We start from the raw sequence: 25,223 nt of genomic DNA on the forward strand, positions 1-25,223 counted from the left end.
GCGCTTTTATTACTGAGCCACATGTTCTGGACTCTTCGACTCGCGTGGCTTTCAGAATCTTATAGAGAAATACGCTTCTAGATGTTTCCCTTGCTCTCTCCGCTCCGTGCCGTCACCGTAGTCTTCTCCACTTGCTCCGTACCGCGCTACAGTTCCTACGGAAGCTCGAGTTTCCGTTTCCCCGCGCCTTCTTTCTCGCCAGATGCGCGCGCACACTCCTGAGGCAACCAGAACAATCCAGACTGGTGCCACAATACTGATAGTATGAGGCTAAATCTTCTTTCTGCAGAAGTTTTGTATTGTATGGGGCATTATTAATATAACAATTATAGTTTGCTGCATTATTTCTGTAAGATATATGCAACAGTAAGTCTTTCACGGTTTCCCGAAAGTTTGAAAAAGTGGACATAGAATATTTGTGCTTTAAGCCATTGGCATACACTATCAGGATCTGGAGCACTGAGAATCTACACATTGTTAGGGAACACATACACGATAGTAAAAAAGTTAAAGTTTGGTGCGTTTTGAATGCATAACCAAGTTATCAGACCCTTCTTCAAAGACGAAACCAACACTATGAACTCCTAACTCCTAAGACTGATAAGGCTCAAGGGTCCGGACCTTGAAGGCCTTCCTGAATACGCGTAGTGAAATCGACACTGTCAGATGGGCCATCCTGTCTAGAGCTAGGTCTCATCTGCAGGTGAGTAGGCTGATATGCTCCGAGGTACCGGAGGCCCAAACCCTTCCTGAATAAACGTGAAATCGGCGCTGATTGATGGGACATCCTGTTTGAGCCCCTAATAGAGCCAGGTCCCACTTGCAGACGAATAACCTGATAAGCCCCAAGCATCGGGAACTCGTACTACCCTCAAACCTTCACCTCAGCCAATTTTTACTATTGCAGAAGACAGATAAAATGAGTGGTAGGACGATGGAAACGGGAGTATCCCGAGAAAACCACTTCTGCAAGTCTTCTTTGTCCGCCACAAACTCCATCACGATTTGGCTGGGGATCGAAAGCGTCACATACAATAATGTTATTGAAACAGCTGAGTCTACATCATTGGCGTTTCGTGGCTTAGAATTTCTTGCCTACCTCAGGTTTGAAGATTGAAGTTCGCTGCTGGGATACATTTATTTTTTACATGGAGGTAGAAGTATTAAAACACTTTGGCCTACAACCACAATCTAGTACATACAGTCACGAAGCTCAATACGTAGTAAATATGCATCCATAAATAGTTGCTGACCACTAGGATCGCTAATATCGCTTCATTACAGACAATGCGAAATAGTACCGGCACATTCTATTGTTCCTAGCACCCTCACAACTCAAGCTTCGTGACTGTATATACTAGCCTGTACTACAGCTCTACATGCCTGTTAAGTAATCCGCCACTGATGAAGGAAATGTTTCTTTGTGCTCGTAATTGAATTGGAAACATCAATAGCCGACTGATCCATGTAAACATAAATAAATTGTTGCACTCTGCTGTATTTTTCTTGTGTTATAAATAAATCAGTGAACTTTCAAACAGTAAGCACATTAGTGACTTAAATCAGACCATTCCAACACAACGTTTGAGGGTTAGGGAGCCCGGACGCTGCCCTGTGTCTGTCCAGGGCGGACCCCCACTCCTCTCTGTCGCTGAGGCTGTGGTGATGTACGAATGCATGCGATCATCAACTCTTCCCCTCGTCTGTTGGATGATATTCTTCAGGTATTGCTGGATTATGCGTTCCATCAGTCATTCATTCATCCATCCATATGGTGTAGGCCCCTATCGTTTGTGCTTAACTGTTTTGAATACGAATGAAGAGAAGTGCGTCGACAGTAAGTTCAGGATTTAACCCCTTTTGGGAGAGCTTGTATCTTGCCTAATCTGACGACAGCAATGTTCAATGTTTAATATGCATTATCAATCTACGGGCAAAAACGTACAACATTAAGCGTCACTTTGAAGTTAAACATTCTGATACACACGCTCATATTTTCGGCGAACAGAGGAAGGCATTAATAACGAAACTGAAGGTCGAAATGCAATCTTCTTACGAGGGATAAATATCATTTCAACTAATTAAGTATTCTAAGGGAATATAATTAAATTAATGATTACAGTAAGTTTATTTTGAACAGTTGTCAACAATGCATGGGAATTATTATAAAAAGATTGTTAAACTGTTAAAGGATTTTCTGTTCGTTTAACTATAAAAAAAAAAGTCCCGTCGCTCTAATTTCCGGCAGCCAATCGCGTTGCAGGTCGGCTACATTTAAACGTGTGCGTCTTGTGATTCGTTGTTTCATTTCTTAAGGCTCGATAAATACTTAATATAATCGCCCACCATTTTAGCTCTTTCGTTGGCGTTCGCAGAAAGCACACGAAGACGTTATTTGTCGCTCAATTATTTGCTGAATTACATTCCGTTTGATTTATTATCATAGGAGCTACTACATGATAATGTTTAACGGTGTGGCAAATAGATTCCTCGTATGGTAGCTCGGCAACGTAAGAACAAAAATGGCGAACGATACTACCTACCTAGACTTTATAGAGCCTTCACTTTCTAAGACGTAAGCAAAGAGGCGGAGTCACGCCGGAAATAACAGCGTCGGAACTATATACTCGTGTATATATATATATATATATATATATATATATATATATTTTTTTTTGTATAGTGGCGATGTCATTAAATTTCATGTTTACCTTTCTTTCGCAGTCAAGTTCCGAAAGAGCTGTCCATGCAAGCTATAGCGTTGCCCTAAATATCGCCAAAAGTAGTCGGACTTTTACGGATGGAATATTTGTTAAGAGTGCACGATTTCAACTTCAGAGATATTGCGTCCTTCCTTCATGAGGTTATTTGAGTCAATTAGTCTCTCTCCACAAACAATCTCTCGCATCGTGCAGGAACTTGGTGAACGTTTTTATGGCGCCCTTTTCTGTATATGTTGAGCAGGGTCCAGTCAAATTCCAAAGAGAACTGATAAGGCTTCAATGTCACACAATTTTGAAAGATAGATATTACAATATTCCAGGCGGGCTCGTTGCGTTTTATAAGAACCTGGAACAAAAAACATGCGCATTGACATGCAAGTTAATTGCTTTGTTTGGCTCTACATACCTTTGCGAACACATATTCTCAGCCATGAACCTGAATAAGAGTAAAACTAGGTCATTTTGTCCGATATTGCGTTGGAAGCAGTGTTATGCATTCATTCTGCTCAAACAATTTTCTCTGATTGGTGAAATTAAAGAAATGTCATTTGTCTAGAGAAAAGAAGGACAATTTTATTTTGTTGTATTATTTTGTAATGGCCAATTATTGTAATTCTTGAATTTTTTCTGTCATAAAATGTGTCATCCATACACCTCACTGGCTCACTCCACCCCATGCACGCGTGCCTCCCTCTCAGCGATCGGTACTCTGTCTCTTTCCCACACACTCGCTGTCTCTCTCCGGACTCGACACGGCTCCTACGAACCTAGGGCTCCCACGCGACATCACGGTGGCGGCCAAATTGGAATGGTCTGACTTAAATAAACATGTATTTTATACTTTTTTAAAATCTTGAAATTAATTTTATGCTTTTCTTTCAGGGAAATCTGTCTCAACCGTTTGTCCAAGATCAGAAAGTGGATTTCAACGATGAATCTGATGCTCAAAACTCAATTTAGATATATTAAATAAAAATTGCCAGCAAAGGCAGTATTTTTGTAAAATATGAAATTAAGACAATTCTGGGAAATATTTTCTCAGATTCTCTAAATAATTGCAGTGATATGCATTATTGTTGTATAGATCTTTGAGATAAATAAAATTAATTTTTGAACTGTGTTCAATAAAAAGTACATGGCATTCAATGTTAAACACTTTTATTATCTTTTATTTTTTGATTCTATCTTTTATATAAACCTCTATTCCGCCTACATTCTCGCTGCCATAACTCCGCCGTATGTTCAGTGAGAACAAACTTGATAGGTGCGATGAATAGAGCTCCTCAAACTCTATCTGTAGTCTAAAGGACAACCCTCTACCCCAAGACATATGGACGGTAGAGGGCGGCAAAACTAAAAAAAAAAAAAAAAAAATGGTAATTTTTACTCTCAAAAGCAGACTTTACACAAGGAGATCGATGGGGCTCAGATACCCGCCCTTTTCACTGTAGCATCCCCCGCATGTTTACTACTAATCACCAGTAAAATCGAGCAAATCCATTGCACTTTTTCCTAGCCTTATTTTTTGACATACCTAAAAGGTTTCAGTCTCTAATCTGCGGAAATAATGGCGATATCACAGTCTAGTATATACAGTCGCGAAGTTCAATACGTAGTAAATATGCAAACATTAGATAGTTGCTCACCACTAGGATCGCTAATATCGCCTCATTACAGGCAATGCAAAATAGTACCGTCACAGTCTATTGTTTCTAGCACCCTCAAAACTCAAGCTTCGTGACTGTATATAGTAGACTGTGGCGATATCAAGAAACGGGATGCGGTGTTGTATTCCCCCTTGACTCTCTTCGGATATAGTAGTATCAAAATGGGAATTCTGAACACAAGCTGATTTTCGAGAAAAAAAAATACCAACCTCTATTCCGCCAACATTCTCGCCGCCATAACTCCGCCGTATGTACAGTGAGAACAAACCTGATAGATGCGGTGAATAGAGCTCCTCGAACTCTGTGTGTAGTGTAAAGGACAACCCTCTACCCCAAGACATATGGACGGTAGAGGCCGGCAAATGTAAAAAAAAAATGGTAATTTTGACTTTCCAAAACAGACTTTGCTCTACACAAGGAGAAAGATGGGGCTCAGACACCCGCCCTTTTCACTGTAGCATCCCCGCATGTTTACTATTAATCACCAGTAAAATCGAGCAAATTCATTGCACTTCTTCATAGCCTTATTTTTTGACCTACCTAACAGGTTTCAGTCTCTAAAAATGGTAATTTTGACTTTTCAAAACAGACTTTACTCTACTAACGGTACACAACCCACGGCCCGCGGGCCTCATGCGCCTCGTCACTATGTTTGCTGCGGCCCGATATTTAAGTTTCAAACTTAAAATAAAAAAAAATGATTTGAACAGACTTGTATTATTAATTACTATAAATTACAGTAATCGCTAATTAGTAAGACATTTATGTAAATTGCTTTTAAGTATTATTGAGGATGTCTGCGACCCTCAAAAATAATATTTTTTTGAAATATTGGCCCGCAGTATTCATAAGGTTGATCAGCCCTGTAATCTAGACATATCGTCGATGTTAAATACGTACAAAATATAAGGCATATTAAATTTACATCTGCATAATTATATTAATCTAGTGATTCAATTAATTTAATTTTAGGATCCATGAATCTTTTTGGAGTCGAAAGGAGTCCGCGATTAAAAAAGTTCGGAAAGTATTGTATTACGCTAATCAGACTTCAGATGTAGGCCTATGCAAACAATATTGTTCTTCCTTTGACATATCGTCAAGTGAGATGTACTGCCTGATAATAAATGTGCTGTATTATCAATCAGAACCTCAATCAGAGGTATGTATTCTAATAGGCATGTACTGTTTTAATTGTAGATGATATTTATCATATAGCCTATATTTTACTGCACTTTGATGCGTGTTTCCATACGCCGCCGGTAGTCAGTACTCTGTGACTTGCAAACAAGCAAGCGGACTGAAAAGAGTGGCGCTGCAGTTCTTGGTTAGTTCGCTATCGTTTGTGTGCTGTATTGCCAGGGTCTGTGCGTGCATGTGTACTATGAATCTTAAAGCATATGTAACCCCGTCAGTAACACCCTTACAAAAATAAGTGAAGTTATAGGTACATTTTCAAGCATATACTTCGCGCAGAATGACGAGGGAAGAGAATTTTTCAATCCTGATTTGGTTTTGGAGTTCTGGTGTGTCGGTAAGTAGCAATTCAAGTTTAACTTGTATATGTGTTTGGTATTTTAATGCTTAAAACCACAAACTTCCGTGTGCTTCTATTGATGCCATATAGTCATTTAACGTAAGATGTGATGCTGATTTTCTTAGAAGTGACTGGAAAGTATTATTTATGTAGGATGCTCGGATGAATTCGTATATGCAAACTTTCGGAATGGCCGGGACGTATGGCTATGCCATCTAAGCGCTTTCCCATTAGGCGGCACAGTCCGAAGGGTCGTGAGTTCGAATCCCATGTCGGGCATGGATGGATGCCCTTCGTTAATGCTCTGTTCTGTGTGTGTGTCTCAGTGGAGGCCCCTACGGTCTGCTGACCTCAGGCTAAGGGAGGCCCACAAATGTGTCAATGTCTAGTGCGTGTGTCCATAGAATCGTCCCATTCTCTACAGGCATTGGTGTGTAAGACCTAGAACGAAATTTTCGGAATGGTTAATATGTGTCGAAAAGAGTCAGTTTTGCAAACGAACATATTTCCGGTGGCTGCGTTCCAATATGACGCTACGAGTAGGCTATATATATATATATATATATATATATATATATATATATATATATATATATATATATTTGTTTCACTTTGGCCATTCGAGAAGTACTTACTTTGGCTATTCGAGAACTATTGTATCTTGCTTGTTTGTGTAGTCTGAAGCAAGAAGCTAAGTTGTAATTTCTATTAAGACCGCACTCTTGATTATTTGTGTTTTAATGGTTTATTATTTATTTCTACGTGGCTGTTAGTGAAAACAAAAATATTGACTAGAGGTTTTTCTTTATCTTTTTAACCTCCTTTCTGGGTCTTACAAACCAATGCCCGTAGGGAAAGGATAATTCTTTTGGATCACACACGAAACATGGACAATGAAGGAACTTCTCTGATGAGGATCAGCTCGGCGCATAGACCATCTCCTAAAAACTTTATGAATAAATATACAATATTATAGAAACATAATTACAAAGAAAACACATACATATTAATCCCGAGATATCTAAATTATAAAGGACAAACACATAGGCCTTGGCTTTACGAGGGCTTGACCCTGGACGGATACGTACACTTATGCACGGTTTGGGTCTTTGTGTGTTGTTACATGCGATGACATGTGGCCTGGGTGGCATTCGTCAATCCGACGGTGACAGGTAGGTCATCCTGCCTCAGCTCCTGATAGAGCCAGGTCCAATCCGCACGAGTAGCCTGATAAGTAGACTTCGAAGTTCAGGTCCCTGTGGAGGAGATACAGGTTGACTGATAGCGGAGTGTTGGACGGAGGTGGGGGAGCAGGCTAGAGCTTGTTTACTTTTTCCGATTTGGTTGAAGATTTTCGTACATCTAGCACTGAACCTGGGATAGTTGGGACTACGTGAAGTCATTGCGATGTCGAGAACGAAATTCAATTGGAACAAATTTTTAAATATACATTATTAAATTCCTTCCACAGAAAAACATTTACAGTAGAAATAAGTAGGCAAAATGCGTAACAATTGCTGAAAAAAAAAACAGCCTTAAGTATGGACTGAAATATATAATGACATGATCTTGAAGTACATTTAAAAATTATACCGTATAAAGCCAAATTAGAAATAGTTATTTAGAATGAGTAATTTAAATTGGTATTAATATACTCAGTTGGTAGAGCAGCTGGCTATGGACTGGAAGGTCCGGGGTTCGATCCCGAGGGGTGACGGGATTTTTTCTCGCTGCCAAACTTTCAGAACGGCCCGAAGTTCACTCAGCCTTCTATAAAATTGAGTACTGGGTCTTTCCCGGGGGTAAAAGGCGGTCAGAGCGTGGTGCCGACCACACCACCTCATTCTAGTGCCGAGGTCATGGAAAGCATGGGGCTCTACCTCCATATTTCCCCAAGTGCCTTCATGGCATGTGACGGGGATACCTTTACCTTTTTTATTAATATATTATATTAAAATTTAATACACAGTATATTTTAAATAAGTATCTTGTTAATTTGTGATTCCGGTACTTCATTTTACTTCATTTGATTCTTAGTTTACTCTATTTTGTTATCAAGTTAACCTACAAAACTTAAATTTTAACTTCTTACTAATATTAAATTCTTACTAAATTGAATACTTCAGTTATTTTCATTTTAAGTATATTTCTTGGTTTCTTGAGTTTTACTCATACGGGAGTAGGTTTGTATTAAATATAACGTATTGTTTTCTAAATGTTTTATTTAAATATTGTTTCTTTTGTAGTAATCTAATTAGTTTCAGACAAGTCTATATTTTGTGACCTACGTTCTATAATTACTGCGTTTATATCGCTTCTTTTCTGATTTGTGTTCTGATATTCCAATAATTTATTATTATTATTATTATTATTATTATTATCATTATTATTATTAAAATTTTTACAAATTACCTTTGTAAATAGTATTGTCCTATATAACTGTTTATAGGTCTATAATATTACGTTTCTACAACCTAGAGACCTAATGCAATGTATTCCAACCAACGTAATATTTAATCGCAAGATAAACGTAATTATAATGGACAAGCGTACACATTAATCCCAAACGATATAAACTGCTGTTAGTACAATGATTCTGTTTTGTCTATTCAACTTATAAAAAATTAAACGCGGATTTAAAAGTGTAGGCTATGGCTCCTTTGAAAGCGAATATGTCTTCAGTCCAGTTAGGAAATACGAAAACAGTTTTAATGTAAATGCCAATGATTTCTATAAATACAATAATGTACGAGATCACTTGACAGATATAAAATTCCAGTACAATGTAGTTTAATTCAAATGTTTATGGTTTCTTTGAATGCAAGTGCGTATGTACAGGTCATGCACTTTGTCAAGACACTCGCGATGTGCAGTACGGGAACAACATTTCTGTAGAAGGGGTAGGAATAGAAGGGAAGGTTGAGAGTGTGTGTACCGAGTTCAAACCAAAGACAAACCCATTACCCTATAATTCGTGAGTAGACTCATCCGATCTTGTGCGCAGCTCTGTAGGAAGAGTGGGGAAGTGTCTGGACATACTGGATGCGCTGTACGTGTCCATTCCACTCATATAAATTCGCTTTCAATTTAAATATGTATACTCTTTGAAAGAGTGTATGTCTGTTTTCAGTTGACGGATATGAATGTACCGTAAATAAGGGTTAGATTGGCCCAGCGCATGTTACTTTGGCCCATACACGATAAAAAAAATATTTAAAAAAGTCGTACTGCGAGTTTCATCAACAGCATTCATTTCTACGCGCCGTACGATAGTCAGATATTTTAAGAATAACTCCCGCTATCAGGATTGTCTATAACGGCCTTTGTTGGACGTCTCGCCTGTGATGTTCATGGCGTCTGTTGTTGTGGAAGTAGTAAATTAATATTGTGCGAACTTCCTTCTTCCCAACCGATACCGGTGATTGAAAAAACCTTTGTAAGCTCAAAGTATTGAAATAATATTTGATTATTGTAAAACCCCTTGACAGTATTTTCTATCTAAAAGTAAATAGTACCTGTTCATGTGGATAAGGGCTACATTGGCCCAGGCCAAAGTAATCCCTAGCGCTAAATTTTATTTTTTGTTACTTTTTGCAGCCCATTGTAATTAAAATACCCAACATTGGCTGTTGGAAACTTCATGTAACTTGAAAAAGCCAGTTATATCCAACTGTTATCACGAAAATGGAAGAAACTGGAATTTATTCTATGTGCATGCAAGTAGTAGGCCTACTAGTCGGTACTGGGTTTGGCCCCAACATAAGAACATTTTATTTTACCAGTGGAAAAGAAAATAAACACCCCCAAAACAATTGAAGAGTGGTTTTCTCAGTCTTCAAGGCGTCAACTGAATATAAGTAGCTTTGTTTTGTTGATTTTGTTTTACAGCCTTATCAATATAATGTATCTTTGTGTACCTCGTACCATACCATTTTAGACATTGTATTGTAAACAAGAATTTGTAGCATAAAACATTGGAAAAGTTTTAATATTTGTCTTAAATATCTTTCATATTTTAGACAATAGTAATATGTGTTACAAGAGCGGTATGTTGAAGTTTTCATGTTCGAGGAAAATTTTGAAAAAGCGAAACGTAGTTCAGCTTTTTGATTTCCGAGAATTGAAAGAAAACATACCGCTCGTGTATCGTACGTTATTTTGTGCGAAGATCGTTTATTACATACCTGAAAGAGGAATTTCTAATTAGTTGCAATGAAATCTCCATCTTGGTTTCTGTTCAATGACGGCAAATTTTCAAAACAAAAATATCTATCTTCAACATTGTTACTTTAATATGTTTTCTGTGTTTACTATACTCCAACAGGCCGTGATATACGTCTGTCTTCCCCCCCCCCCTCAGTCTATAAATGCGAACTTAAAACAAACGGTAAGGTTATGTAATGATTTATTTTTCATTTTAATATTTTAACAATATTATTTATATAACATATTGCAGTAATAACATCGGCATCTGGAATCTTGTTGATTTTTTCACGGCTTCCTTAATGTTACTTGCATCACGAATGCAGTAACTTTAGTGGAGTTGTAGAGTTTACTTAATTTTTGCAAATATTTAAAAACAATAATTAACAGTGCAATTTAGGTGAAATTACAGTGGTAAGTTTCCAATTTATAATTATTACTATATTGAACGTCCCTAAAAATAATGTTAAAAGCCTAAATTTTTAGTAGGTTATTTTACGACGCTTTATCAACAGCTTAGGTTATTTAGCGTCTGAATGAGATGAAGGTGATAATGCCGGTGAAATGAGTCCGGAGTCCAACACCGAAAGTTACCCAGCATTTGCCCATATTGGGTTGAGGGAAAACCCCGGAAAAAACCTCAACCAGGTGACTTGCCCCGACTGGGAATCGAACCCGGGCCACCTGGTTTCGCGGCTAGACTCGATAACCGTTACTCACAGGTGTGGACTAAAAGCCTAAAGCAGTAAAATCAATATGTCACTTAAGCGGTAAGGAGAGGGAAATTGTTATGTGTGTTAGTTTGGGAATACTGAATGTGGAATTTTACACTTTTCGCGGATTGGTTTTGTGCGGAAACCAAGCAAATACGCACGATCTCGCACAAACGTATTTTTAAGAATATTATTGCCAGTTTGTAGTTCAATTTCCTAGGTGCTGTATTGCATTGGCCCAGTTTATTTTTACTATGGTTGTATATGAGAAACCATAGGTGGGTCAAAGTAACCCCATGTGCCAGGTAACTTTGACTCACAGCTTTGAACTAACTTCTATCACATGTACTATTGTGACTATTATGATTGTTGAAATGCTTTCAGAAAATATACCCTCACTCGCATATGAAATTTTGAGCTTTATCTCCGAAATTTTGACAAGAAACCAGCAAAAGAACATCTAAAAATGTATTTCAGTGGGTCAAAGTAGCCCCGGTTTACGGTACTGTCAATTCACACAAGTTAAGCACGTGTTCTTATTATGCATGATTCGTCATTGTAAAATTTCAACATTTTATTTATCACTTTTATTTTCCGTAACCGAGCCCCACTGTAAATACCACGAACTGCCGCTGTTGGTAGTCCTGACTTCTCGTAGTTGTGGAATTACCCTCGCAATTGAAAGCGTCCTTCGCTTCTCTCGCACTCAGTTGCTTTACAACTAGCACAGATCGGTTCGGTGATTTTGAGGTGCTCGGCGATGCACTAGTGACCGATTTGCAGCCAGGAGTGTTTTAAAGAGGGCTCGAGTTGCTGCGCTCCGCTGTCAGACCGCAGAGACGCTGCGCGGCGCGGCGACCCGAGCCAGCGCGAGGAAATTAGATTTCGCAGAGAATGAAGCAGCAACAGGTCGGTCGACGCGGCATCCTGCTTGCCTCCGAAATGTCATTACGCCTCGCTCTCTGCGTTCCTAGGTCACCTTCGCATTTGACTGATTCCCTTCGATTTTACTTTCTCTTTATACGTATTAGAAGAGAAAGTGCCGTCGTGCACGGAAATATACGCTTATGCTCGACCATGCCTAAATGTAGTAATTATACACCTGGTACTAACCCTTTAATGCACCTCATTAAAGTACACCTATTCATTATAATTCAGTTGTTCAGCCAATGATAAATCACGATTGCACCATTATAAAACCGCAAGTATCGATTATTCTCGGATATGCAATCGAAAGACAATTAGCGAAAAGTCACGGAGGCTGGAAATCCAATACTGTCGCAGAAGGTTATGTTCTGTTACTATAATAATTAGCGTTAATCGTAAATAATATTCAAATAAATTCAATTTGTCATCTCGTTTTTCAATTCTAAATCAATTTCCAGGTTATATCAAGACTAATCTTCATGTTATTCTCTAGATTATATCAAGGTCAATGACTTTCGTTCCTCGGAAAAAATCAATACTTTCGCGTCTGCGCACATCTCACAATTCAGGTCAGTTCCGCTCCTCACTTATAACCATAACATGAGTACTTATGAATAATTTCAAGTTAGAAATATGGTCGAGCATAAAAAGTCGTATGAAACTTGCCTATAATGGTAATTAAGACGCTCGTGTGAAAATTATGAAACTCACTAGCGCTCGTTTCATAAACAAGCATACTCGCGTCTTAATTACTACCATTATAGGCTCGTTGCATAATGTACTATTTTAGCACAACCGATACCGAGTAGTTTTCAGTCATGCCTTCTGGCGGTTTGCCTCTGGACAGAGACTTCATCTAAACTATTGTATGGATTTTGTTCACAGTATCTATGGGTCAGTTCATAAGGTAATGATTAAAGACCGTTCTTCTTAATCCAGTGGTGACCAAAGCGGGTGTCGTGATTACATCATGTAATCACATACATTCAAACGGGTACGAGGAATTTTCTGTACATTGCTGCATGTTTCATTCACGTACTGAAGGCAAGCAGTGACGGTATCATGTCACTCTACAAACTCTGTCTCTTCGAGCAGTAACAGGTGGTTTCGTAGAGAATGAGAAGGGGAATTTTTTGTTGTTCTGTCGGACAAAACGTAATAAGTTTACTTTGCTCAACGGTTCAATTAGGAGTATATAGAAACATTAATTGCCACGCTGAATAATGTATTATTATTATTATTATTATTATTATTATTATTATTATTATTAGTAGTGGTGGTGGTGGTGGTGGTGGTGGTGGTGGTGGTGGTGGTGGTGGTAGTTTCTATAATTCTTCTGTACATGCATGAATATTGATATTTTTAGATCTTCTCCCTAGAAGGATAAAATTATTAGGTTTTATCTCAATTTTAATCTTCTTAATCTTTAGATGAGGGTAACTATTTATTAGTTATTAATTTAATAATAATATTGTAGAAAAACTGATTCAATATTGTGTGCCAGCGAACTGTTAAACGCCAGGACTTGATATGTCTTAAATCATAGCCAGGAAGAGAAAGATGAGCTAAATAAATGTAAGGAAGTCAGCTACCTAGTGGGGTTTGAAATATCTCGTGCTCTAAAGTTTTTTAATAGAACAGAATTTCTCAAAAGAGTAATGATTAAAATAGCTTAAATAACTTGTCCATAAGAAGTTTTTAATTTTTACGAATTTCTCGACCAAGTATCGAGAGAAGAATTTAGAAAATTCCTGATTATATTCAAGGGAAAGGTTAAAAAAAGAAGAAAGAAAAATCGTATATTTTTCACGGACTCTTGATGACAGCAGTGACATTGCTGAAACAGCAAAGCTTGAGATTTTTATCCGCGGGATTGATCAAGAGTCCACACCTGTGGAGTAACGGTCAGCGCGTCTGGCCGCGAAACCAGGTGGCGCGGGTTCGATTCCCGGTCGGGGCAAGTTACCTGGTTGAGGTTTTTTCCGGGGTTTTCCCTCAACCCAATACGAGCAAATGCTGAGTAACTTTCGGTGCTGGACCCCGGACTCATTTCACCGGCATTATCACCTTCATCTCATTCAGAGGTAAATAACCTTAGATGTTGATAAAGCGTCGTGAAATAACCTACTAAAATAAAAAATTGAACAAGATGTTAGTACAGGAACCACCACTGGTTGTAGTTTTCATTCCAAGTACCTTTTCTCCGTCTCCTTACTTCATAGGCTGTCTGTCGTATGTAATCACTGCAGCTCGAGTTTTGGTCACCGCTGTCGTAGTCCAACAACATTGGAATGAGTGCAAGTGTCCACGGAATACACATTATGTTAACTGTTCTGCAGTAGACACCCTGCTCACAAACACAAATAACGCGCACTATAAGGTCACTCTAAATGGGTTCCTTACTCCCAGAAAAAGTACAGCGTTTTTTTTTAAGCTGGGACATGACTGTTAAGTGGCCGAGCTTGAAACTACAGCGCTATGTTGCCAATATGAACTACCGCGCTGTCAGCTGACGAGATTAAAGTTAGATAGCTGACGTTAAAACATTTATTGACAATTTACGCGAAGGTAAAAAACAATACAAAAATCGACAAAGAATGAAAGATGAAACGTATCAATGCTATCATTGTGTGCACAATAAATGTCACCAAGAGAGCTATTGAGCACTTGCCACGTGGAACTGCACAATAGGAACACAAACATAACCGCAAAGATACTTGGTAACTATGGAAACAACGACGACCTCACTTTCTCATATTCTATTGTATACTTCAGCGCTCTACGATTGTGTGTTGTTTCCAAATCACGTAAGCATAAAAATAAAAGTTTGGAGTTTGCAAACTTTCATGTTAACGTCTAACGGCAATGTTAATGTCAGTGTTTATGTGAAGCATTGTGATTGATCCCATTTGGTAACCTGGCCACAAACTTCTGTGTTTATGTTACGGTTATGTTCAATTTTCATTGTGAATGGGCCTTAACATTGGCAACTCAACCGTTGTTACGATGGCAACAGGCTTACCACGCAATGTGACATTCAGTTGTTTTTCCGATCGCAGCGCTAATGTCATGTCCCATCCTTAAAAAAAACAGGTAGCCTATAGCAATGTTTATTATATTACTTATTAGGTATCTTAGAAGAGGACAGCAATTTTTAAATTAAAATGGAAGAATCCTCGTAATTACGTGGAACGTGGCTGCTTAAGTCATTCATTAGTAGGCTTAATATCTCGAATGCAACGCAAATACGGAGTATTACTTACTTACTGGCTTTTAAGGAACCCGGAGGTTCATTGCCGCCCTCAAACAAGTCCGCCATTGGTCCCTATCCTGAGCAAGATTAATCCAGTCTCTACCATCATATCCCACCTCCCTCAAATCCATTTTAATATCATATTCCCATCTACGTCTCGGCCTCCCCAAAGGTATTTTTCCCTCCGGCCTCCCAACTAACACTCTATATGCATTTCTGAATTCGCCCATACGTGCTACATGCCCTGCCCATTTCAAACGTCTGGATTTTATGTTCCTAATTATGTCAGGTGAAGTATACAATGCGTGCAGCTCTGCGTTGTGTAACTTTCTCCATTCTCCTGTAACTTCATCCCTCTTAGCCCCAAATATTTTTCTAAGAACCTTATTCTCAAACACCCTTAATCTCTGTTCCTCTCTCAAAGTGAGAGTCCAAGTTTCACAATCATACAGAACAACCGATAATATAACTGTTTTATAAATTCTAACTTTCAGACTTTTTGACAGAAGACTAGATGACAAAAGCTTCTCAACCGAATAATAACACAAAATACGGAGTATTACTTTTACTTATTCACACATCTATGAATCTTAATTACTGATGTAAAATTATATTCTTATAAATAAATTTTAGTCCACACCTGTGGAGTAACGGTCAGCGCGTCTGGCTGCAAAACCAGGTGGCCCGGGTTCGAATCCCGGTCGGGGCAAGTTACCTGGTTGAGGTTTTTTCCGGGGTTTTCCCTCAACCCAATACGAGCAAATGCTGGGTAACTTTCGGTGCTGGATCCCGGACTCATTTCACCGGCATTATCACCTTTATTTCATTCAGACGCTAAATAACCTACAGCGTCGTAAAATAACCCAATAAATAAATAAAATAAATTTAAGAATAATTATTACTAACTTAATTTTGGTTGCTTCCCCTGCTCTACGCCACTGCCGACAGGATCGTTCACATTATTTTGAAATGTAATAGAGGAGAGCTGAGTCACAAAGACTGAAGAATGATGAATCTAGTGAAGTATGCTTGCTAGTTGTAAACAAATTATTGAGATCGTTAATTTGAACTTGCATTTGGAAAGTGAACACAGCCTATTGAAATCAAGCAAAAGTCTGCGTCAGGGGAAGCTGTATCTATTAGTATGATATGATGCGAGCTTCATCAATTAAACAGCAAACAGAGTTACAACATTCGCTACAATTGATCATCGCTTTCAAACCCAGAGACATTTTTTATACCAGGGTGGGGGTATTGCTGCTCGTTTGTAACTATAACTACAGTAGTTACAATATTAGCTTTTACCTACATTAAAATCCGTTTCTTGCTCCATTTCAAAGAACATTTCATCATAATAGTTATTCCCAACGATATACACAATTGTAAATGATTTCAGAAGGATTCCTTTCAAGTAAATTCTAACTTTCTAAGGTAGTGCAATTTATGCAGCAATGCCGGTGAAAAACATTTTCATCAAATGCTATGAGGCATCGTCAATACTGTAATACAAAATCAACTTTTACGGATTGCCTAATTCCAGCTTTGAAATTTCAATTCACGTAATAATTATACGAAGCTTTTAATAAAAAAAAAGAGCATCTTCTGTGGATCTCTGGAAAGAGAACTAAGGAAGAGACTAGTGAAGTGCTTTGTGTGTAGTGTGTATGGGGTAGTAACATGGACATTACGACGAAGTGAAGAGAAGCGACAAGAAGCATTACTTTGAAATGTGGACATGGAGAAGAGGGGAGCGTGTGAAATGGACAGACAGAATAAGAAATGAAGCTGTGTTGGAAAGAGTGGATGAAAAAAGAATGATGCTGAAACTGATCAGGAAGAGAAAAAGGAATTGGCTGGGTCACTGGCTGAGAAGAAACTGCCTATTGAAGGGTGCAGTGGAAGGAATGGTGAACAGGATAAGAGTTCGGGGCAGAAGAAGATATCAGATCATAGACGACATTAAGATATATTGATCATATGCGGAGACTAAGATAAAGGCAGAAAATAGGAAAGACTGGAGAATGCTGGATTTGCAGTGAAAGATTTTATCTTGGGCAAAAAAACTATGAATGAATTATAATTATACAAAACCACCTCATGTCCATTTGCAATGCTGGCAGGATCAAATCTGTTTAACACTACGCTAGCCGTTTGGATATGAGGACAGACACAACAAATTGAAAGTACCGGTATTAAATTAGTCTACTGTTTAATAATGCAAGTTGAAAAGAGTGGAACAAACTTCGATGCGTCGTTGAATCTGATTTTCTGACATAATGACAACTTTTATTATTCTTCTTCGGGAATAAAGTTCGTCTCCTTGTATTGGTAATTTCCAATTAAAAAGTTTTGTAATTTTCATCATACTGTGTGCTTGGGAGAAAATTGTGCCACGGTGTGTATACATTGTCTAACAAAATTAACCAAACTTAATGAAGACTCGCTACGGCTGTCTCCAAAAGAATACACCGCTCATCCCTTCCTTAAGAAAGGGTTGAGAAATATAGACCCATGTGGATCCTTTAATGAAGATTATTAAAAGCTGGAGAGGGGTGCCTGCCTCGAATTCAAAATACAGTTAGGCCTATCCAACTGATGACTTGAACTATTTTAATACTGAACTGCTCTTAGACGGAATGTATTGGAAGAGATAAGTAAACAAGCTGCAAAAATAATCTGTTTAACTGAGCGTTTTAATGGTTTGATACGACACAGTTAATTCAAGGCCTACAGTAGTGGCAAAAAAACCGGACCGACCCTTGTAGCTGATTTCAGAGCCTTGTTCACTCCAGAGCACGATTTACTGGTAACTAAGACTTTCGTGGTTGGAGTCCTGCCTGGGAAGGAATTTTTTTTCGTTCCTTATTCAAATTTATTTCAAATACTTTTCGATTGCAGCGATATGTTACTACTTAATTAACTTATTATTCCCAGAACATGAATTTTACAAGCTTATTTTCTAGTGGCTTTCGAAATGGGCTACGTCAGCAGTCGAAACTACAACAATTTCAATAGATTACTCGCTATCTTGTGAATGCGCAGTGGCTCATTTCAGGGACTTTGATTATTCCGTCGGTCCGGTTTTTTTGCCACTACTGTACATTACAAGACTAGGATTACCAACTCTCCCGTAATTTCCGAAATTCTCAGTATTTCGTCCTATTTTAATGCGATCTCCTGTGCCTGCATTTCTCTGAGCCTGTCCCGCAATCTTTGTGTCTTAAAACAGTAACTGCTAGCATCAGTATTATATATTTTTGTATTAGAATTTTAGTATTAATGTAAGTTATTTTATTACAATTTATAATCATAATGTAGACCTATATCATTTATCATTTTGATGGTCAGCAATGAGGTAAAAATATTAGATGATAATGGATTGATTAGAAACTTTGATACTAAAATGCATAATTTTTATGTAGTGGACATGAATATTTACCCACCTACTTAATTGCAGATATGTGTCGGACTTAAACATTTATGTTATTGTAAATTACCATATTGTAAAGATATAATTATAATGTAAAATTATGCCAAAATTATTTATGTAGAAGTATATTGATTGTCTAAGCCAGGCTTGCAGAACTGGGCACCAATTGTGGCGTCTCACTCATCCCTTCCTTTCACCCCACGCATTATTGACTTGGTAGGAGAGGGGGATTTGTGTTCAGTGTCTGTGCAATGTGATTGGATACGGGTCACAGAGACGTCATTCAACGCCGGTGGACTGTGGACGGGGAACCAACGCTTTCCCCATGCTTTCACCCCTCTCTCTCCAGTTCTGCATCCCTGGTCTGAGTGAAATTTGACCTCTCTTAATTTTACGAAAAAAAAAAATGTCGTAAAGATAGTACACTTCGCTTTAATTCGTCTCCGTCTCCACCTCGGCGTTGCCAAACGTACGAATGCTTCGACTTGTAACTGAAGACGGCTCTGAAACAACGCTGAATTCAAAACAATAGACTAACCACAGCACGTAACAAACTGCAGGGACATCATTTTATTTTTACTAACATTTTTAATATTAACCTGGCTATACCTTTGGATCAACGCCGTTTGCTAACCCCTTCCACGACTGGAGTTCGATGATACTGGCGTAATATACAAACAAATCACTTTACTAGGTATAGGAGGGAAGAAAAGTAGTTCATCCATTTACGTAAACTAGGAAATATCGCGATTTTGAGTTTGATCATTTTCATTAGGTTTTTGTTTAATCAAAATACAGTACAGTATTAACAATGAGTGTTTTTACTCACGAACTGAGCTGTCCATGTGGACGTATTCATTATGCAGTGTATATTATACTGTCTACAGCACATTAGCGTACAATATAGAGAATGAAGTTAAATTGAAAAATAATCATAATAAGGATATTTAAACGCATTTTTTTTAAATGGTGGCCGTTAATTTCGATACAGGCTTCAGTTCTAATGTGAATATTATCACTATAGACTATTGTACCTAATCCCAACTACCAGTTTCGTTCGTCGTACTAGTAACTCATGTTGAAATAATTCTGTACCTACTCTATAAAAGAGTACCTTACGTACTGTAAATTCAATCTTCACTTCCGCCCGATCCGAAAAGATAAAATTACTCAGACATACTATCTACTGTCCTTCCAAGTGGTTATGTCGTAGGGTCGTAGAAAGGTGGGAAATCACGTGACAGTTAATTACTTAACGAGGCCCTTTTATTTAAGTTATTTTAAACAGTTGCATAATATTACGTAGACATCCAATTCCTAACAGAAATTAATGTTCTCAGAAAGGAGCTAAGACAGCCCAGCCACTAGCTGGCGAATAAAAGCTTGGGGGAAACCGGGATACGACGTAGGCAAATGTACGACAATACCTGTGCGAAAATGATTCAATATTGAAAGCTCTTTCGTCACTGGAAAACGCGAACATATTTTTGTAACGTACTGTTTACTATGACCGTAAGGCTACTATGACTGTATATGCGGTCTTGGATCTGAGTGGAGGACGGTTGAGCTTCATTAGTAGAAGGGGTGGGAGTGAAGTACATTCAAAAACTCCGGTGCAATAAAAATTGAAGTAAAAATAAATTGATGTCCCTGTACAATCTATAGGATGGGCCTATACGAGAACTGAGACACAATAAAAAATGAACAGACCAACTGAGCACAAGAATACGAGTCAGCATGGGACCAACTCTTGAGATTCAGGATGATTATGATGATGATAAAAATATTTGATGTACTACTATGCTGTACATATACACAAACATATCACCATATTTGTTTTTTTTTTTTTTTTGTGGTGCCCTACAATATCATCGAGATGTATTGACTTTTCCGTGAATGAACATTAGAATTTCTAACCGCACTCTGACATGGTGGGCTTTCCTTACCTTGTTGTCAGCACGGTACAGAGCTACGCAGAGACATCACAGGACGAATACAAGACCTACACCCAGTCGCGTGCAGTAGAGATGAATCTCCGCCCACGGATCTCTTGATTGGGAAGCACACACGCCATAGCAGCGAACTCATATTCGAATTATACAGTAGGCCTACCTAGGTATACTGACTTTCCCAGACGTCGCCGTCCTGCACCTATACGGAATCTTACCTCTGAAACGAAATGCATTTAGGGAAAGATACTGTAATTGTCGCAGAACATTTTGGTCGTCTTTTGTGTTACTTCCCTGAATACAGTTGGTGACGCTTAATATTGACACACTCCGTATTTTCTGATCAGTCTAATGGGCCTCCATTCCTCACTTCACTTTCTTCCCGTCTCATTCTATTAATGGAGCCGAGTCTGATAGTACAATTGTCTGTAGAAATATGAGAATCTTGAGTGGGTGGTTCGCTATAATTATAGCTCTTTCTTTACATTCTTAGCGAGAGAGAAAGACGGCTTATAAGAAATCGAAGCAAGTTTGAAGTAACGTATTTTATAGCGTAGAGATTAAAATAAACCCTTAACTAATAATAATAGCAGTAATAATAATAATAATAATAATAATAATAATAATAATAATAATAATAATAATATGTACAGTACATATTTGGGCGGCCGGGTAGCTCAGTTGGTAGAGCAGCTGGCTACGGACTGAAAGGTCCGGAGTTCGATCCCAGGTGGTGACAGGATTTTTTCTCGTTGTCAAACTTTCAGAACGGCCCCGAGGTTTACTCAGCCTCCTATAAAATTGAGTACCGGGTCTTTCCCGGGGGAAAATGCGGTCAGAGCGTGGTGCCGACCACACCACCTCATTCTAGTGCCGAGGTCATGGAAGCATGGGGCTCTACCTCCATGCCCCCTCAAATGCCTTCATGGCATGTTACGGGGATATCTTTACCTTTTTTACCTTTTACAGTACATATTTGATATGTACCATACTAGACTTTAAAAATTTATTTCCTCCAACAAGAGGCTGGACATGAAAATATAGTGCGTGAAATTACATAGACTAATGATCCAGAAGTTTCTAGAACTGGTGATTCGTACTGTTTAAAATATAGAAATATTCTCCAGAAAAAAAAAAGAATCTGCGCTACGTCAGGAATACTCCGACAGGTAGAATACATCACCCAGTTTCGGGAATGAAACTACATTTATGTTGGTTGAATGTTTTTTTTTTTCGGTTACTAAATAGAGAATGGGTTTGTGATAAGAGAAGTACTTAAAGGGCATGCATTAACTTATTTATATTTTATCTTCATGTGAAGCAACAACTCTCAACAAATTTTTTACTAGGTTCACGCAAAGTGTATCGTATGTGCCTATTATAACTTTAATATTGCAGAACTCACAATTACAGATCAAGTGATTGGTCGCAAAGCCTGTGGCTGCTCTCGATGCGAGATATTACTGGAAGAGGCCCGTATCGAGAGGAGGTGACGTCACTTAAATTATATTGGTTCATGACGAAACTACTAATAACATTAGCATCCAGACCTCGCTCATTTGAAATTCTATCATTTTTTTTTTGTTTCATCACGGATCTCGGAACGGTGTTCTTACTCCGTGCGGGAAAGACGTACATATGTTCTATGTCAGAACATTCGTTATTTTCTGCACTTAAGAGCTGGAAATAGATACGACAATAAACTGCACGGAATTACACAAAATAATGATCGAGAAATTTCTAGAATTGATAAATCACACAGTTCAAAATATAGAAATCTTCTTCCAAAGAAATAATGAAAGAAAATTGACACCCCATTTCTTTCCACTGCCTGTTCAATTCAAAACTATAGGTGAAGGGGTACATACGAGAGGCGCTACAGAAGTAAGATATCTTGTTATTGAATATGTAAGCAGTTACATTTATTTTATTTATTTATTTATTTATTATTTTGCTAATAATTGTAACATAAAATATAATATATAGGCCTACAGAAAAAACTTTAGCTCGCCCCTGAAAGAGTAGAACTCGTGCTCAGGGGCGGATTCCTAAATTGAAATTAATAATTATACAATACAATTTGTCTTATGTCTACTATGCAATTATAGTATATGAATTTAAATTTACAATTTTTCAATTTTTATAAAATCCATACATAACTTTAATATAACATAACTATATAATACGCGGTATATTTCGTAAATTACTGTAATTACGGTAGTCAAAAGTAACACTTCCAAGGCTACTTGTAAACTTAAATGTACGTCATCATAGTTAGATAAGATTTCCTATGTAACGGAGGTCACAGATCTTATTTATTAAGAAAAATGTGGAAGCTACCCTGTGGAGGGTAATCTTGTCAGATTTATGAAGCTGCTAGCGCACTCAGTATCGAATTATGACATATTAGAACCTGCTGCAACAATTCCCTCGACAACATCCACTTAGGAGAAGAAAAATTGAAAGCGCAGTCAAGGGGGTTGGGCGGCCCTCTCGTGGTGAAGGGTACTCAACAGTTACTTCAGCGTTACAGTTGAAATTCCGCAGCGCTTCAGCTAAGGGTGTTGTAGAAACGTTCCCCGGCGTGTCAAACAGCAGGTCTGACTCGAGATGAGACCATACGTAGCAGTTCTTAACCTTCCCCGAAGTTCGTTGAGATTTTTTTTTTTAATATTTCTCTGTTCTCTGCGACAAACTTTAAAACAGAATACGCAAAAATGCGACAGCAATCTTTCACAGAAAAATCTTTCAATTTTTAGGTATACAAATGAAAGTCGGGAAAAGTATGTTGTTCTTTTGATGTCTTTCGGATTTGTTTAATGTTTGCAGACTTCATGTCTGAACCTCTGTTCCCTTTTGGTGGCACGTACAGACTACAGGGGTCATAAAACATGATGAATTGCACTCCTAGTTGGATTTTAAAAGACATGTTTTTGCATTAATTTCTAATATCCAAACTTCTCTGTGAGAACTGTGAAGCTCCACCTCACAAAATAAAGACTATATTTCATTTTGTGTGTTGACTGTTGAGACAGGCCAATAGAGAGAGAAGGAGCTACTTCATGCTATTTACTATAGAATTTTGCACAAACTTCTCCCAATTTGTACAAATGTAAATTTTGATTTTTGCATTTTTGCGACATCTTTTTATTTTCTAGCTTAAACTCTGGTCTAAATAAATAAAAACAGTAATCAAGTTTCATATGCTGATTTATTTTCGTAAAATTTATTAAACGTTAGCATAACGTACTTTCTGGTACGTATTTAGTGGGCTCGATTCCCGAGGGCGTCATTTTTCCAATTGTCTTAATTCTTTGTCGACTCAGGCTGTAACAGATAATTTTCCTTAAGATAAAGGCGGAAATCACTTAAGATTAATATAATTTTTTTTATTTTACTAGGTTATTTTACGACGTTTTACCAACATCTTAGGTTATTTAGCGTCTGAATGAGATGAAGGTGATAATGCCGGTGAAATGAGTCCGGGGTCCAACACCGAAAGTTACCCAGCATTTGCTCATATTGGGTTGAGGGAAAACCCCGGAAAAAACCTCAACGGCGTAACTTTCCCCAATCGAACCCGGGCCACCTGGTTTCGCGGCCAGACGCGCTGACCGTTAGTCCACAGGTGTAAACGATTAATATCTTACTGCTAGTAATATTGATTGTCTGCAAAGTTGACAGCCTTAGAGTACAGAAGAAATTCCTAACTTGTACGTCTGCAGGAAAACATACAGACAAATTAATTCCGTAAAAGAAGAGGAATTGCACCGGGTGATACATTTTCTTCTCAGGTGTAACAGATGTGCAAGATGTCGGGAGTCAATATTTTCAAAATTATTTTTGAAACTGGTGAATGTTTTTAAATAAAGCTATGCGTCTTATTTTTATTTTCAATCGAATGAAAATTAGTGATGATATGTGACTGTCTTAAGAGATTATTTTGCGACTACCTTGCTGACTGCGTGATGAAAGCCTATAGCGCAGTTAGGGCAGTTAAAACCGGTAAGGTTTTAAATCTGGCGCACTGTACATCTCCGGTTCATAACTCACACTTCGGAGCCATTTTATGTAATTCGATTAAGTTAGATTTCATACAACTTTTGAAACATTATATTTACTAGAGACTAGCGCGAGATGGTCAAGATCTTTAACTTTGAATATGCCACTGGTTTGTGTGCATGTAATATACAGGGTGTTTCTGGTCTAGTGTTACAAACTTTCAGGGATATGGGGAAGGGCACATGTATCAATTTGAGATAAGGAACCCTGGTCCGGAAATGACAGAGTCGAAAGTTACAAGCAAAAATAGTTGTGTGGAAATGGAATAATTTTATCCCTCTGTACACCTTATTTATGTGCATTTATCTGTACATCTTACACATACTGTATTCATCTGACGTTGTTTACTTACAGTATTCCATTCAGTGCGCTGTCTGAGGGGTGGGGATAGGGAACTACACTAATGCAATGCAGATAGCGTAATGTGTAACGGACATGGTCGATCCTGATGTGCACGTCTGTAGACAGCAGTGTATGTGTACAAGTTGCAGTGTCCAGTCGATCAGTCCTAGTGAAATGGGAGGAGTACACGATAGCGGAATATGCAGACATGACTTTCGAATACGGATGAGCCAATGGGAACAGTAGAAAAGCTCACAGATTGTATCGGGACAAGTACCCACGTAGGAGACATGCGGCCGATACCATTTTTCCACGATTGTTCCAAAGGTTAAGGGAAGGAGGGCACGTGGTGCGAAATTACAATTCCATTTCCACACAACTATTTTTGCTTATAACTTTCGACTCAGTCATTTCCGG

At 38.2% G+C, this 25,223-nt stretch overlaps 1 protein-coding gene across 2 annotated transcripts in view; it reads left to right on the plus strand.

The window, feature by feature from the left end:
- Pten (phosphatase and tensin-like protein) overlaps positions 1-25,223 on the plus strand; it is a 232,732-nt gene that overhangs the window by 109,150 nt on the left and 98,359 nt on the right. Inside the window, exon 11 of one of the 2 annotated variants that reach the window (XM_069844076.1) lies at positions 3,606-3,882. The exons of the other annotated variant lie outside the window; for it this stretch is intronic. Within the exon in view, the coding sequence (XP_069700177.1) occupies positions 3,606-3,658 (53 nt within the window). The 3' untranslated portion in view covers positions 3,659-3,882. Of the gene's footprint in view, positions 1-3,605; positions 3,883-25,223 lie in introns of those variants that run through there. 2 annotated transcript variants of the gene reach the window in all.

Source organism: Periplaneta americana, chromosome 13, assembly GCF_040183065.1.
Source record: "Periplaneta americana isolate PAMFEO1 chromosome 13, P.americana_PAMFEO1_priV1, whole genome shotgun sequence".
NCBI lineage: Eukaryota > Metazoa > Arthropoda > Insecta > Blattodea > Blattidae > Periplaneta > Periplaneta americana.